The following is a 17,409-nucleotide window of genomic DNA, read 5'->3' as shown; positions in this document are numbered from 1 at the left end:
AAATGAAAATGGTACAACAGATGGGATTATGTTGACGTGTTCCATTAACTCTGTCTCTCTCTTTCTTTTAGTTTGACCTGAAAGGACAATCTTGATAATTGATGCTCTCCAATTAATAATGTTTTCCATAGATACGTTAGGCCGTTATTATCATTCCTCAGGCTGGCAAGTACACAATTTTATAAACAAGAAAGAAGAAAAGACTTTGTTGTACCAAAGCCTTTTTCTCCTTGGCTGCATCTTTCAACTTGCTGCACCAATCTCATAATACTAATTGGTCAACAATAACAACCTTCATTAGATAGTCTCACCCATTGTTAGCCCTTCTTTGGAAAATAATAGTAACAATAATAATATCATTTCTCGTGGGTCGTTTGGTTGAAAACTTATGCTCGGATTAGTTATGATGGGATAATTTTTTATTGAGTATTTGATTTGTTGTATTCAAAATAATATGGATGGTATAATTTCTAAGAATAAATTAAGTGATTACAAAAATACCCTCCATCTTATTTAACTCTTTTTTTATATAATTTCTTTTCAAGCTTTAAATATTTATTTTTAAAAATAAAACCTTCATCTTATTTCGCTTTAATTTTTTTGCGTGTGCCTTTCCATGATTATGTCGTATGTATTCAAAAAAAATCTTAATACATCTTATTTAGTTTGAAATAAAAACTTTCAACTTAAGTTTGTTAAAATAAAAGAGGATTTATTGTTTATTTCATTTCATTTAAACGCATATCACTCATATAATATATTAAAATTCATTTTAATTAATATATACCATAATAATCAATTTTCAAATGATTAAAAAACTATTTAATTTAAAATGTGTAGTTCAACAATGGTGTTGATACTTTTATTATTTTTTAGACAATAATTATTCAAATAAATTTAACGTATAATATATTCATAAATAAAAATATATATATATGGGTGAATTAAAAGAAATACTTTATGTAAGACAGGTCAATGAAAGCGGATAATTGGGGATAATGATGGTAAAAGAATTTTGAATTTTAGATTTAAATTTTTGATCAATTATTATATATTGCTAATAAGTTTTTAATGTAAATATAAAATTTATGTCAAAATTATTAAGTATTTAATTTTTTTAAAAATTCATAATTAAAATACTAGTATATATAGAGAGAGATGTGTGAAATGAAATCATAGATTTTGAAGGTATTTTAGTCATTGTATAATATTATATCAAAGAGAAATAGTTTTGGGATTATTATCCCACCAATTGGATGGATAATTTATTTCGAAATTAATTATTAATCTCGTAATAAGTTATTCCAAATATTTACAACTAAATGTATAATAAAAAATTTATTTTAACATTATTATTTTATCCTGAAATTATTAACTTTAATACCGCAAGCCAAACGGCCGTCAAGAAGTATCAACATTCTCCAGCTGCAAACATGTCAATGATATGCACAAAACGTGAGGAATATATAGTATTTTGGAGACGGCGTTATTCTCATCATAGTGGTTGGTTGGTACACCATTTTAATAATATTTTTTGCTTTGTTGAACTAACATTTTCTTCTGAATATTACTTGGTTGAGATTTAAAAAGAAGAAGTATAATTTAAAGCTGAAATTGTATATGGACGGACATAAAACACAATAAAAAATTTATAAGCAAACATTTGAAAGCTTCTAAAATCAATTTTCGAAACTTACAATTTTGTATTTTTAAATACGAAGTTGAATGATGAGTCCGAATTTTATTCTTTAATGTGAGCGTTACATATTAGTATTAAGTAATCACTCGATTATGTTACAAGAACTAATAAGAACATTCAAAATAAAGTCCATTAAGTTGCGTTACCTTCTTATGTGGTTAGAAAATAAAGCTATCATAATTCATAAGATTAAGTTACAAAATTGATTAATAACTCAAAAAAAAAAAAAAAATCTCTAAAAAAACGAAAGTTAATAATCAAGCAGTCATCATAGATATTCTTTATTTATACTTTTGATCGAAAACTCATTTAAGTTTTTTATAATTGAATTTATTATTTTATGAAGCAAAATGTGGCCACTGCTATGACGTTAAGGGGTCTTTTGATACACGAGATAAAGTAAAATGTTTGATGATTAAGTTTGAAATTAAATTTATATTTATTTTGATTGATAATACAAATTCTAAATTTAATGATAACAATTTATATAATGTATCTTTGTTTTTTGATGTCATATTGACTATAAAGTGTATAAATCTTTTACGTGAACTATCGCAAATTATTTATCAATGCACACCTCAAATATTAAGTGTTCACTTTTTCTCTATTGAAAGTTATGCTTTGATAATAGTATTAATAGTTCACTAAGAAACTCACACACTTTATAGTCCATATAAAACTCAAAAAAATAAAATTCTTTAAATGCGTTTTTTCACTCTAAATTTTATCGTGAGCTTAATTCTAAGTATTTTCATCTATCAAATAAAATAAATTAATTCAAAAAATTATAATCCCAAAACATATTTTGGAATAATTTAGTTTGCAGGACTCTGACATATATTAGAAGCTGTCAGTATTCTGTGGATATTTCACACACAACAATCGCATACTAAAGAAATACTAGTACATAAAATCCGAAAATTCCAACGTTATACAATCCCTCTTCCTCCAACAACCTTTTTACCAGTCTAACATATTCTTCTTCTTCTCTTTTCAAACGCCACGCGCCCCCTTAAACCTCCACGCGCCGCCCTCAACGACAATATAACAAAAAAGGCGTTTGCTTTATGATTGGTGCAGCAGCACTAAGTCACTGTAGAAAAAAATGGGAGGAGTAACTTCTTCCATCGCCGCTAAGTTCGCATTTTTTCCACCGACTCCGCCGTCGTACACGGTGGTCGCCGACGACGGGGAGTTTAGTATACCTGAAGTAGCTAGAAGAGATGGAGTAGACTTTTTGAAGCTTCGTACTCGCCGTGGAAATGAAATCGTGGCCGTTCATGTAAAGCATCCAAAGGCGTCAGCTACCTTGTTGTATTCTCATGGTAATGCTGCTGATTTGGGTCAGATGTTTGAGCTCTTTGTTGAATTGAGCCTCCGTCTTCGTGTTAATCTCATTGGGTAATTAAAGCTCTCCTTTTTAGCATTATTTAGTTTTTCAATTCTATATAGTATATAGTTTGTTTGCTCAATTTGATATTTTGTTGTTCTAATTTTGTGGTATCTAGAAATTGGAAATAGCCTATTGTAGAAATATAGTGAAGGCTGCCTAGAATAAACCATTGTGGTCCGGCCCTCCCTGACCCGTGCATAGCGGCAGTGCACGGGGCTGCTATTTAAGCACTGGAAAACACAGCTTGTGAAGTAACTGAGAATAAGAATGGGTTGAAGCCTTGAAGGTTGGGAATATTGTTAGATATTATTTGAATATGGAAGTAAAATACTAACATTTTTGGGGCTCCAAAACATTTAATTTGAGCATAAATTAGGCATCTTTGGTAGAACACACCATAAGTTGAGAATTTTCTTGCGATCTAACAAAATTGGAGAAAGTTTGAGGGAGTTGTCTGTTTTGATCTAACGTGTTTAAAACATGTTTACGAAACATGGGCTTACTTTATGCTGTATATTTTGATTCTCCTGTAAGGTGACAGTAATATGATACTATTATTTTGTGTTGTGATTTTCCTACCTTTAAGAATTCTTTTTGAGATTTTACAAAATTGGAGAAAATTTGAGTGAGTTGTTTGTTTAAACAATAGTACACACTGTTGGACTAAGTTTCTGAAATGTGACTAACATAAGGTGCTGATGGCATGAAGTTGTTATTTTGTGCTTTGATCTTTCTAACATTGATGCTATTCTTGATACATGATTACAAGTGGATAATAATTTGATAATCAAATAGACATAGAAGCAAGCCAAGTTAGAGGTCAGAGTCCAATTCAAGCAAGCTGCTTGATTTGGCTTTAATACTGTATACTAGATTGTAGATATTCATGTCCATTTTCTATTTTGTGTGCAATTTGACCTATAATGACTGACTTGCATCTGGAAGACCTCCGATGAAGATAATAGTACTATGGGGAAACCCCTCTGATCTCTCTGTCTCTCTAGTTTCTTACATAAAGAATTCTTTTGCTTCAAATCTAGAGCTTTTCAAATGTCAAATTTAACAGTAGGATTGCCATTTGATTTCTCAGACCATCCTGACTTGCTCATATGGTTTCTTGTTTAGGTATGATTACTCTGGATACGGACAGTCAAGTGGAAAGGTTAGATACCTGCTTCCTCATTCATATGCACTTGACAGCTTTTTGTTCTCCATAAACAAAGCAGGGTCAAAGAGAAAAACCTTACTGCCTTCACCTGTTTCAGTTTGTTACTTGTTTATTAACATGATTAGTAGTAAGAAAAGTGACATCTGGTTTGAGAAGGGTCTTTATCGACCTGCTTGCTAACTTGCAATTATATTTGTTAAATTATAGACGTTTAATTTTTGCCTTTTTGGACTTCATTAAAATTCATTAAAATTTCAGAAGATTATAAGTAAAATGCTACTAAGATATGGTAGAAGTTAGCTGTCAACCTCATCCTTAAGCTCTATAATTGTTATATTAGTGTTGATGCGAATTACGGCAGAGGATTAGGGCCAGTTCGGGTCGCTAGGGTAGGGAATTAATTGGGGGGGGTGTATTCCTGTTATGATCCCGTATTCAGTGTTCCGTGTTCCGTGTTCCATGTTTATTACGAATCTGTGTGCTTTCCTCTGCTTTATATTCCTGCATTCCTGCTTTACTCTGTTTTATATTCCTTATGGGTGCCGTATCTATGTTATGTCATCTGCTTCTGTGCTTTACTATGTGTTTGTGTGATATCTCGTGACTTGAGCCGGGGGTCTTTCGGAAACAGCCTTTCTACTTCATCAGAGGTAGAGGTATGGACTGCGTACATCTTACCCCCCCAGACCCCACTAAGTGGGAATACACTGGGTTTGTTGTTGTTGTTGTTGTAGTGTTGATTTTATATGTAGGCATATCGTATTTACTAAATTCTTCTGCAACTCTCATGTAAATATTGAAGGATTTTTTTTTTTTCAAAATCTTTGTTTGTGCAGTTTTTGTAGATTTCTTATTTATTAAAAGGAAAAAAATATTTTCTCTAGATTTCTTACACAAAAGTTTAGCACACAGCCCAAGGATGATGTCAGTGTTATATCACCTCCCTTTCAGACCTCGTATTAATCATTTGACACCATTTGTCACCCGTATTGCTACATGGTCTGAAACTTTTAACTCCTAAGATTCTCTGAGGCAAATCAGTCTCCAACTGATGATAAAAATGCAGAAGAATCATTTCCAAACCATAAAGTCAATCTTGGGGCTTTCTGTGTTGTGCTAATTACCACATAGAGAATAGTTCTCTTTTTTGCTCACTTGCAAATATACAAGGACTCTTGGGGCTTTTTGCGATGTGCAATTAACCATAAATACAATGGTTTTCTTTTTCTGCTCACTTGCAAATAGCCAAATATACAAGGACTGTGTACCTTCTTTTACTTTTTATGCTTGGGGTGGGGAGGGGGGAATATGTCCCCTATAATTTGAAAGCATTATTCGCAAGAACATAGTAACATTGATTGTTTTAAGGTAGCATTTAATATTGAATATTGACTATTCAGCAGATATTATAGGACACATCAATGCTCTTTCAGCACCACGGTATATGTTACCTAACCTTTGGCTTAGTTTCTCCACTGTCATAACAACCACAAGTTGAAGCACCTTCTAACCAAACTAGTTCACGTGGTTGGGTGTGTGAAATTACCTGGAACCTGCAATACACTCTGCTGACTTAACTGCTAGTGTTGGTTGTCTTAAAATGGCAAGTTTTTACCTAGACAGAAATGCGCAAGGTGTAGTATTGGCAATGGACTTGTGTTTAGTCATTAAACTCCTGACAACTCTGACCATTAATGTTCGTTGTTTTTGTGTCACACCCTATATCCACTTGGCCGGCATCTGACTCACTACCCTACCCGAGCGAACCAAACCAATATGATGCACCCCTACCATATGCATTTGAACCAACCACAGAAGCCATTTGAAAATTTTATCAATCATGAAATGATCTCAACTTCCAAACCATACATGAATTTTGGTAAGAATAATATAATTAAAAATAAAATAGATGTCTTTTCATTTGTCATGTATGTCATATACACTCCTATTATTACTACCCTATGCAACTACCTATGTAGCCTCTATACAATGGAGTAGAATTAAACTCTGGGGACAATTTCCGACTAAAGCAAGGAAGAAGGAACATACTAGCTACCACAGAATAAGAGTGGCGCCTCAACGTATACCTTAAGAAGAGAGTCGCCGTAGCCCTATCCACTTATATCACGTGCCATGCCTCATCCTGAAATATGGAAAATAGAGGGGGGCCAAAGAGGGTTGAGTACACTATTACAGTACTCAATAAGTATCATTGACCTTCTCTCACTCAAAGCTGGGACAAGACATTATTAGGAAATTAGTGCAAGTGTTATTTGACCTAAAACAAAATGCATTAATATCAATCACAATTTTCTTACATTTGAAATGAAGGATCTAATGTAAGTTTATTTCAACTCAACCTTATTAACTTCCAGTTTCATTCACAAAATAATTAATTATTGAATTCAATTTCAATTGTAGACGTTTTAAGGTAGAAGAGGTTAGACAGGTTGTTCGCAGGATGCCAAGGGGTAGGGCGACGGGGCCGGATGAGATACCGGTGGAGTTTTGGAAGTTCGTTGGAGAGGCTGGTGTAAGGTGGTTGACTGGATTGTTTAATGAAATCTTCAGGACGGCAAAGATGCTCGAGGCTTGGAGGTGGAGTACCACGATCCCTCTCTATAAGAATAAGGGGGACATTCAGAGTTGCAATAACTATAGGGGGATTAAGTTATTGAGTCACTCTATGAAGATCTGGGAGAGAGTGGTCGAGGTGAGGCTGAGACGGATAGTGTCTATTTCGGAAAACCAGTTTGGATTTATGCCCGGCCGCTCGACGACGGAGGCAATCCACCTGGTACGGAGATTGGTGGAACAGTATAGGGAAAGGAAGAAGGATCTACATATGGTGTTTATCGACCTGGAGAAGGCTTACGACAAAGTCCCCAGGGAGGTGCTGTGGAGATGCTTGGAGGTGAGTGGAGTACCGCTGGCATATACCAGAGCAATTAAGGATATGTATGATGGAGCGAAAACCCAGGTGAGGACGGCGGGAGGAGACTCAGAGCATTTCACTGTCCTGACAGGATTACACCAGGGATCTACTCTTAGTCCCTTTTTGTTTGCGTTGGTGATGGATGTGTTGACGCGGCGTATTCAAGGGGAGGTGCCGTGGTGTATGTTTTTTGCAGACGATGTAGTTCTGATAGATGAGACTCGAGGGGGTGTGAATGACAAATTAGAGGTGTGGAGGCAAACCCTTGAGTCTAAAGGATTCAGGGTGAGCAGAAGCAAGACAGAGTATGTGGGATGCAAGTTTAATGACGTGAGGCGGGAGAATGAGGTAGTAGTGAAGCTGGAAGCACAGGAGGTATGTAAGAGGGATAATTTCAAGTATCTTGGGTCCGTGATCCAGAGTAACGGTGAGATTGATGAGGATGTCTCGCACCGTATTGGGGCGGGGTGGATGAAGTGGAAGCTCGCGTCGGGGGTGCTGTGTGATAAGAAGGTGCCGTCCAAGCTTAAAGGCAAATTCTACAGGGTGGTAGTCCGTCCGGCCTTGTTGTATGGAGCGGAGTGTTGGCCAGTTAAGAACTCCCACATCCAAAAAATGAAGGTGGCAGAAATGCGGATGTTGCGCTGGATGTGTGGGCTGACTAGAGGGGATAGAGTTCGGAATGAGACTATCCGGGAGAAGGTTGGTGTGACTTCAGTGGAGTGCAAGTTGCGGGAAGCCCGATTGAGATGGTTCGGATACGTGAAGAGGAGGGGCATGGATGCCCCGGCCCGTAGGTGTGAGAGGCTAGCGTTGGATGGTTTTAAGCGGGGTAGGGGTAGGCTGAAGAAGTACTGGGGTGAGGTGATTAGGCGGGACATGGAGCAGTTACAGCTCACCGAGGACATGACCCTAGATAGGAAGGTCTGGAGGACGCGAATTAGGGCAGAGGACTAGGGCCAGTTTGGGTCGCTAGTGTAGGGAATTACTTGGTGGGGGTTTTATTCCTGTTATGATTCCGGGTTCCGTGTGCCATGTTTTATTACGAATCTGTGTGCTTGCCTCTGCTTTCCTCTGTTTTATATTACTTATGGGCGACGTATTTATGTTATGTAATCTGCTTCTGTGCTTTACTATGTGTTGTGGTATCTCGTGTCTTGAGCCAGGGGTCTATCGGAAACAACCTTTCTACTTCTTTAGAGGTAGAGGTATGGACTGCGTACATCTTACCCCCCCAGACCCCACTAGGTGGGAATACACTGGGTTTGTTGTTGTTGTAATTTCAATTGAATTTCCTGAGCCGGGGATCTATCGGAAACCTCTCTATTTCTTCGGTGGTAGTGGTATGGACTGCGTACATTTTACCCTCCCTAGACCCCACTAGGTGGGAATACACTTGGTATATTGTTGTTGTAATTTCAATTGAATTGAATCATAAAAATCACTTTTTGCTCCTTAATCCTAAACATATTCAAATATTCTATACCTTTCACGGGTGGTACTATACCAACACCGACACAAGATAGAAGGTGAACTAGGTGATCAACGTAGCGGCAAGTATCATATACCCTACTTGCTTATGTAATCTCATCATAATTAGTGTACTCACGAATCGAATCAACCATGCTATTATAGCACAATACTAGTACCTTCTCACGGGGGCACTTTGTCTTAGATCCTTACCATTAGGTAGAGATTATGCCTACACCGCCACGTGTAGTTTCATGTGGCAATTGAAATTTATATGAAGTCCATCTCGGTGAGCACAACTAACTTACAAAATATTTAAATATGCTAAAAAATAAATTCATGTCCTAGTAGTCTTAAAAGATCCACTTTTATCAAATCATGGCATTATAACCAATCCAACTCATTTAAATAAAATCAAATATAAAATCTTCTCCTCAAATTATCAAAGCATTTATCAAATGAATATCTAAGACTCAAAGTATTCAACAAGTGCTATTTCAAATCATTTAGCTCATAGAAGCATAATACTAATGAATGTAAATTATTGAAGCAAATAGCATTTCAATGAAATATTTTATCAAAATAATTAGAAATCTGTATTCAAATCTCTTTTCATGCCTTTTGCATTGACTTGAATTTATATCATTTCAAGTATTGTTTCAACTATTAGCTTCGCAACTTAATTTGGTGTGTGAAAGTATGCCTTGTCAAAGTTTTCAACAATTAGCTAATTGTTCAAATGGTACTTGAAATGAAAATTAGGTACGTACTATCTATATCATATGATAAGGCGAAAGATGTATGCCTTGTCAAAGTTTTGATGATGCTGGAAGAGCTAGAGCCATTGAGGTTTCACCAATTGGGGTTGTACATGCTTAAAGCCTTTTTTTTTCGAAAAGGAAATGTTTAAATCAGTAATTGGGTTGGAGGATTTGTACATTCTTAAAACTTATTCATGGGTTCCAAACCTGAATAATTCTTTAGTTATTACCTCGTTTCTTTAGTTTCTAGATGCTGGCAACCTTGCTAGGTGATTTGGGCGTGTGGAACTTTTATTAGAATGTTGTTTTGGGCGTTAAAACTCGCTTTTCTTTCTTTATATATTTTTCTACTTAATGTATTAACAAATTTAGGTATGTAAGAAAGCTTTGGTTCGTAATCTTGCATTTTTCATTCACTGCTTGTTCTGGGAAATCATTTGGGTTTCATATGGGTCTATTCCCTTGTTGTTCACTGTTTAAATTATGATGAAATTATCCTTTCTCTGAAGCAGCCATCTGAATGTAATACGTACGCGGACATTGATGCAGTATATAAATGCCTAAAGGAGCAATATGGGGTCAAAGATGAACAACTAATACTCTATGGTCAATCTGTTGGCAGTGGCCCAACTGTTGATCTTGCATCACGAGTACCCAATTTACGAGGTGTTGTTTTACATAGTCCAATATTGTCCGGTGTAAGAGTTTTGTACCCTGTCAAGCGGACATATTGGTTTGATATTTACAAGGTAAAATACTCAGTGGTATTAGTACATAACTCTTTTCCATCTCCACATATAACATCTGATTTCAACAACAACAAACCCAGTGTATTCCCACTTAGTGGGGTCTGGGGGGGGTAAGATGTACGCAGTCCATACCTCTACCTCTGATGAAGTAGAAAGGCTGTTTCCGAAAGTAACATCTGATTTCATTACTCTAATTTTTTTTTTCAGAACATTGACAAGATTAGTGCAGTGAATTGTCCTGTTCTGGTCATTCATGTAAGTTTTCTGTCTGTTTTCCTTCCTCTCCAATGTTTAATCCTTCTGTCACTGATTATAATTACTGTAGATCCTTTACGTGTTTGTACCTCCCAAAGGTTCTGATTCTTTTGCCGGTTAATAAATTACTTTAGACTCTTTCCGCCTTGTACCTCCCAAAGGTTCTACCTTTGAACGTTTTACTTAAAGGATTGTAACACATGTATAGGGAACATCAGATGAAGTAGTTGACTGCTCCCACGGGAAACAGCTGTGGGAGCTATGCAAGGAAAAATATGAACCTTTGTGGATAAATGGAGGTGGACATTGCAATCTTGAACTTTACCCAGAGTACATCAAACATCTAAAGAAATTTGTTATTGGCCTTGGCAAACCGAAGCCTGCTGCTGATGGCCTCCAGAAAGCATCAACAGAGTCTGCCAATCAGAGTAAACCTGCCGAAAGTGGTACCACTGACACATTTGACTTGAAAACCGATCTTCCAGAAATTTCAAGGAACAGTTTGGACAGTCGACTTGAAAAGACTAAGAAGCCAAACAAACCTGAGAAGTCTCGGATGAGCACAGATCGTGTTGACAGGTTTAGGAGAAGAAAGGGCTTAGTGTGGTGATTCCTTAAATACAGAGGAAAGTACCATTAATTAATCACTAGTCCCGAGAGTGTAACATGTGCCTGTTTATGCAAACAAGGGGGAGCTCTAACTGCAGTTCCTGTGAGTGTAATTGTAGGTGTAAATGGTTGAGTTATCTGTGCCGTCAAGAGATGAAGTGGTGACTGGAAAAATAATAAAGTAGTGCATCCCTTTTTCCCCTGTATAATCAAATGTAACATTTTGACATGAAAAGCTTGTAGTTTTATACTCATATGAGCTTCCATACTTGTATATTATGCAAGATGTGCAACTGTAGTGGCAGAAGCTCTTGGATGCATCATCAACCGTGTGTAACTGTTTGCTAAGGAAATTCGTTCCACATTTTCGTCGCAAAGTCTCTTATCACTCTTTCAATAGTAGCTGTGTGTTTTAGTTACTGTTGTTTGTCGTAGTCCCAGGATTAGCTGTCTTATTTTTGTATATCCTCTGTCAGCTGTATGATGTTATTGAGGTTGGAATTTGCTGAAGGTATTTGACTACCCCACCAATGTCACTTTTTCCGTCATTTGTATTTTGTGGTATGTTTCTGTACCTCCTTTCAAGAGTTGGTCGCTGATCAAGTTCCCAACTCTCAGCTTCTCTGCTAATTTTATTTTGCTTCCTTTCCTTCCATTAAAATTTATCTGAAGTTCACCAATGAAGTTGAAACAGCATAAAGTATGTGAAATGTAGTTGGTTTTGTTCCACATATCATTATTGTCAACAGTCTTAATGAATCACCAGCATACAAGGAGACAGGTGAATTCGGCGATGGTTCACTGCGTGTTGGAACATTTGCTACAAGTTAAGATAAATCAACCTACTTATTGATTATTGACTAGTAAGCTCGAGAGAAAATGAACACCTCTTAGTCTTTGGTATAGCGTAATTTAGCCGTCAAAGAAAATATTTCTTTAGCGTTTTGGTTGTTCAAATTTTACCGTTTTATCTAAAATCTTCACCAAACAGAAGTCTCAGGGATTTGGTCTAGTTATAAATAAGAGTGATATATAAGTTCAGCGCGAGACACAAAAATTGTTTGATGTCCGATTTGGAAAATTAAGAAAAAAAAAGGCTGCTAAAGCTTCTGGTGTGCACGCATTCCGAAGAAGGGCGAGGGACGTGCCAAGATTCAATGCTTGCTTCAACTTTGGTCGTTGGAACTTGATATGAAAGATCGGTCAAGTTGGAATGGGCCGTCTTTCTTTGACGAGGTTGAAATCTGAATAGTAGTTTTTTAACTTATAAGTCAAAAACAAGAAGATTGAGGTGAACTTGCTTGAAAAAGATGCACTCAACAGTTGTTCTATTTATCATTCTATGCCTTCTCCATATGCCCATATCTCTCTGTCAAGATGATGCGCGATTCAGAAGGTGTAGGGAGCCGTTTCGCTGCGGCAACATGAATAGAGGTTACCCTTTCTGGGGAGGGAGCAGACCAGAGTACTGTGGTCATCCAAGTTTTGAGATCAACTGCGAAAATAACATCCCCAAAATTGTTATTACATCAATCACATACAGAGTGATCGCGATCAACACTCCCAATCGAATAGTAACCTTGGCAAGAGATGATTTACTGAGTAATATTTGTTTGGACAAACCTGAGAACACCTCCTTGGATTTTAATCTTTTCCGCTATGTTTCCAGTGACCAGAGTATTGCTCTGTATTACGGCTGCACCCTCCTCTCTGGTTCGCAAACGCCAACTTCTCCAAATGTGTTCACTTGCAGTAACAACACATTTGGTGTATACACCGTGATTGAGGTTCCTTTCGACTTCTCTAGAGTGAGATGTGAGCACCAAGTAGTTACTAGGGTCAATCAAACGAGTGCTGTGGCATTAGCCAGTGGTACAGCTTCGAAGGAAGTTCTGAGAACAGCCATTGCTGGCGGTTTTTCAGTAAATTGGACGGAAAGTACTGATTCTACGTGCCAACAGTGCGTCAGGTCAGGTGGAATATGTGGATCCAATCCAGATACTGCAGCCTTTGCTTGCCATTGTGTAAATGGCACTCGTCCAACCGACTGCAACAACGGACAAAACCAAGCTGGCGGTAATATTTTCTCGACTGTTCCTCGTAATTTACTACTGCTACAAAAGACAAGTTGTAGGACAAAGTATTCTTCTCTACTTGTCCCAACTTGACCTGAATGAAATAGCTATAGTTCCTAGGAATTTATACATAACCATCAAACGTTACCTAATTACTTGTATCATAATTTGGTTACTATTTTACTCTTTTCCTTAGTTCATGTATAAACCATATATGAATCCTCATATCAATATTCTAACACATGAACTACAAAAATTCACATAATATGAATCTAGTTTATATCCAACATCCTCCTTTAAACTGTATTCATCACTTCATGAGACATGGTGGAACTAGATCTTATGACTGTAAATTTGTGCTCATTCAAGTCCAGTGCATCTTCGATGAGAGCAACAATTTTCGTCTTCCTTTCTTGAGAAACCTTTTGCTTGTAAAGCATATACAACATTAATTCTTGTTTCGGTTTGATCTTTCTTCATGGACTTGGAAAGATCAAGCAAGGTATACAGGTCCTTGAACTCTTGTGACACGAGAAAGCAAAAGCTCGTGGTGACTCTTCTGGATTGTGAATGGCCACTGACTAGTCATTCATCAATTGCTTTGTACTTGTGTTTCACCCTTTTCTTCTCAGTCCACCTTTTTCTTCATTTTTCCTTTTGTAGTTTCTGTGAAAGAGAACACCTTTTACCCCATTTTGAAACTGTAACACGGTTCACTTGAGTTGTTCATTCATGATAGTCCTTTGTAGTTGTGCTCGGTAGAAATCCTTCTCTGGAAAGAATTGATGTTTTCAGCTGTGAAATGAATGATAAGACATAAGTTCTCATATTTCGGCACATATTGCAGGTTCAGGAAAAAGGTTTAGCATTTTGAAGAAAGTTGCAATAGGTAAAGAATTCCTGTGTGTCTGCATCATTCCCTCAATCTGCTTTTCTGCATTTGTACTCGATTTATTAACAATATCAATATGCAGGTAGCTCAGCTGGTATCGGAGGGCTGGTCCTAATATCAGTTTCAATGATCTATTGCCTCAGAAGTAGATGGTCGCGCTGTAAGCCACTGATTTCCTGGAAGATTGAATCACAAGATCGCAAAATTGAAGAATTTATGAGAAACTACGGATCTCAGGCTCCAAAGCTATACAGCTATTTGGATCTAAAGAAAATAACAGGCTCATTTAGCCATAAAATAGGACAGGGTGGCTTTGGTCAAGTATACAGAGGGAAGCTACCTGATGGTCGCGAAGTAGCTGTAAAGGTCCTGACAGAAACTAATGGTGACGGAGAAGAATATATAAATGAGGTAGCCAGTATAAGTAGAACTTCCCATGTTAACATAGTAGGGCTTTTGGGACTTTGTTACCAAAAGCATAGGAGAGCCTTAATCTATGAATACGTGCCCAATAGTTCATTGGACAAATTTCTCAACAATGGACCGTCTGGCACAACTTGTCCCTTGGGATGGACTACGTTATACAGGATCGCCATTGGGATTGCTCGAGGCTTGGAATATTTGCACCGAGGCTGTAATACAAGAATAGTGCATTTTGACATAAAACCTCACAACATTCTCTTGGACCAAGATTTCTGCCCCAAAATATCTGACTTTGGCCTCTCTAGATTGTGCGAGAGAAAGGAGAGCATTCTATCAATGTTGGGTGCCAGGGGAACTGCTGGATACATTGCCCCAGAAGTGTTCTCTAGAGCATTTGGACACGTCTCTCACAAATCAGATGTCTACAGCTATGGCATGCTGGTTCTAGAGATGGTTGGAGTGAGAAACAATGTTGAAGTGAGCCAAACTAGTGAAGTATACTTTCCACATTGGATCTATGAACATCTCGAGCTGGGGAAGGACCTAAGTCTACAAGGTATCATGAACGAAGAAGATGAAGAAATGGCAAGGAAGATGATTTTAGTTGGCTTATGGTGCATTCAGACCAAGCCTTTAGATCGACCAGCAATTGGGAAGGCAGTCGAAATGCTGGAGGGAAGCCTTCACTCCCTACAAGTTCCACCAAACCCTGTCTCTTTTTTTCCAACAAAATCCATCCCTAAGTCGTTTACATCAACATCCACAATGACCTATGTAGGGAGGTTCACTTCTGGAGTCTTGTGTTCTTCCGAGTAAAAAACAATTGATGCTAGTTCGTAGGTATATTTTACTCTAATTCAAACTAACTTGTCAATCAATCAGTGCAATAGTATCCCGAGGTTGATCAGCACTGATAAAGTTTTGGAGCAATTAGGCTCACTTGATGCAAGTGGTCAAAGATAATTGAGAGGAGGAGGCAGGATATCTGGTTCCGTGAATCACAAAGCTAGCTTCAAGTTGTCTAAGCTGTAATGTTTGCAATGATTTTCTCCAACATGTGCCTGTTTATGCGAACAAGGGATGAGCTCTAACTGCAGTTCCTGTGAGTGTAATTATATTGTAGGTGTAAATGGTTATCTGTGCCATCAAGAGATGAGGTCGTGACTGAAAAAATAAAGTAGTCCATGCCCTTTTTCCCCTGTATAATCAAATGCAACATTTTGAAGTGAAAAGCTTGTAGTTTTCTACTCATATGAGCTTCCATACTTGTATATTATGCAACATGTTCAACTGCAGTGGCAGAAGCTCTTGGATGCATCATCGCCCGCGTGTAACTGTTTGCTAAGGAAATTCGTTCCATATTTTCGTCACAAAGTCTCTTTAATTCTCTCAGTAATGCCTGTGTTTTTAGTTACTGTTGTCGGAGTAGTCCCAGGACTAGGGGTTACTGTTGTCGGAGTAGTCCCAGGACTAGGGGTGTGTTATTTTCTTTCTTTTCTCCTTTAGCAGTTTGGAATTTTCTCAAGGTATTTGGTTACCTCTTACCTCACCAATGTCACTTTTCTTTACTCTGCCGAAGGGGGTTCGGATGAACATCCCTAGGCCGGCCGGCCCTGTCTGGTTCCACCCCTGCCCATGAGGTTGAAACAACATTAAGTGTGTGAAAGTAGATGATTTTGTCCCACATATCATTATTGCCAAGAGCGTATGAATCATAATTATCACACAGGGAGAGAATGATTTTGCTCACTGGGCGTTGGAAAAATTGCTACAAGAAAAATCAACCTACTCTTTTTCTCCTTTGGGTCCATCTGATCTTTTGAATGAGTCACCTTGACAAATAAGTTCGAGGAAAATGACAATTTAGGACTTCTTATTCTTTTGCATTGCATAATTTTACTTTATTTTACCCCTCTCTAGGAGATATCACCTTTTTGCTCTCCGGTGACTGAAACTCACAACCTCAAGGTTGGGAGTGAAGGGTGCTTATCATTGGAGTAACCCTCTCTTGTCTGTATTGCATAATTTAACTGTTCAGAAAATATGTCTTCACAATCTTTTTTATGGTTTTGGTTATTCGAATTTTACCGTTCTTCACAAAACAAAAGTGATACTAAGTTAAGCGCAGTACATGTTGTCACACCCTTTTTTCGCCCGAAGGATCGATAGTCGAAGGGTTTTTCCAATTAAAGCGATGGTTTTGACAAAGGATTAATTTATTACAGAGTAGTCAATTGGAATTGAGTTATGGTGTTCCAAGTCACCTTATTGAATCCCTAGTCAAAAGGAAATGACTTTTTTCTCATGGTCTACAAAAACAGAAAATCGGGTAAGGAATTCCGTTGATTGAGGGGAAGGTATGAGGCACCCCTCGAGTTCCGTGGTTCTAGTACAATCGCTTTATTGACTTAACTTAAACTATTTGGATAACTTATGTTTGGAAGGCCTTACTTCGCTCATTTTTGATCTACTAATATCTCTCTATACCTTTTGTATTAAATAAATCAGTGAAAGTTAATTTTAGAAAAATATTCATCACGGTGCATTATTGCATCCTTGAATTTTTTTTTTAAAATCTCAGAAAGATGCATATGCCGCATTCTTAATTGATATGAATATTTTAAATGTGCCTAAAACTTTTCCTAGTGTTGAAGGCATTTGTTTGGTATTTGAAGAAAGACTGAACCGACCAAAAAAAATATGAAATTGATATATTAGTACAATCTGTAGTTTGATTTAAACATTTAACAAACCAACTTAGTTGGTTTAATTACTTTGTAAGTGATTCCGAGCCAAAACGAACTGCAAACACCTTATTTAAAAAGAAAATGCCAAGGTGCAAGTGCTAACAGAACATAAGTTTGCCTTGATCATTTTGTTATTTCGTTTATAATTCGGGTACACAGAATCTGTATATTACAACACTAACTTCAACTTGAGTTCAAGTATAAATAAGAACACAATGAAGGATATCAAATAT

At 37.2% G+C, this 17,409-nt stretch overlaps 2 protein-coding genes across 2 annotated transcripts; both read left to right on the top strand.

Moving 5' to 3' along the window:
- Positions 1-2,484: 2,484 nt before the first annotated feature.
- On the top strand, positions 2,485-11,416 carry LOC107860075 (alpha/beta hydrolase domain-containing protein 17B). Its single transcript, XM_016705292.2, has 5 exons — positions 2,485-3,100; positions 4,218-4,254; positions 9,939-10,175; positions 10,383-10,430; positions 10,639-11,416. The coding sequence occupies exons 1-5, from the start codon at positions 2,805-2,807 to the stop codon at positions 11,038-11,040; spliced, it is 1,020 nt and encodes a 339-aa protein (XP_016560778.1). The 5' UTR covers positions 2,485-2,804; the 3' UTR covers positions 11,041-11,416.
- Positions 11,417-11,567: 151 nt separating this feature from the next.
- LOC107860074 (LEAF RUST 10 DISEASE-RESISTANCE LOCUS RECEPTOR-LIKE PROTEIN KINASE-like 2.1) lies at positions 11,568-15,799 on the top strand. The gene is made up of 3 exons (XM_016705290.2): positions 11,568-13,115; positions 13,962-14,003; positions 14,089-15,799. Exons 1-3 carry the CDS (start codon positions 12,350-12,352, stop codon positions 15,243-15,245), a joined length of 1,965 nt encoding a protein of 654 aa, XP_016560776.1. The 5' UTR covers positions 11,568-12,349; the 3' UTR covers positions 15,246-15,799.
- Positions 15,800-17,409: the final 1,610 nt, after the last annotated feature.

Source organism: Capsicum annuum, chromosome 2, assembly GCF_002878395.1.
Source record: "Capsicum annuum cultivar UCD-10X-F1 chromosome 2, UCD10Xv1.1, whole genome shotgun sequence".
Lineage (NCBI taxonomy): Eukaryota > Viridiplantae > Streptophyta > Magnoliopsida > Solanales > Solanaceae > Capsicum > Capsicum annuum.
The sequence above is the reverse complement of the archived record's forward strand: the minus strand, read 5'-3'. Positions and strand labels throughout refer to the sequence as shown.

Coding starts and splice junctions, on each gene's coding strand:
- LOC107860075 (XM_016705292.2), top strand. CDS start 2,805: ATGGGAGGAGTAACTTCTTCCATCGCCGCTAAGTTCGCATTTTTTCCA. Junction 3,101..4,217: donor CTTCGTGTTAATCTCATTGG/GTAATTAAAGCT, acceptor TTTCTTGTTTAG/GTATGATTACTCTGGATACG. Junction 10,176..10,382: donor ATTGGTTTGATATTTACAAG/GTAAAATACTCA, acceptor TTTTTTTTTCAG/AACATTGACAAGATTAGTGC.
- LOC107860074 (XM_016705290.2), top strand. CDS start 12,350: ATGCACTCAACAGTTGTTCTATTTATCATTCTATGCCTTCTCCATATG. Junction 13,116..13,961: donor CGGACAAAACCAAGCTGGCG/GTAATATTTTCT, acceptor CACATATTGCAG/GTTCAGGAAAAAGGTTTAGC. Junction 14,004..14,088: donor TTTGAAGAAAGTTGCAATAG/GTAAAGAATTCC, acceptor ATCAATATGCAG/GTAGCTCAGCTGGTATCGGA.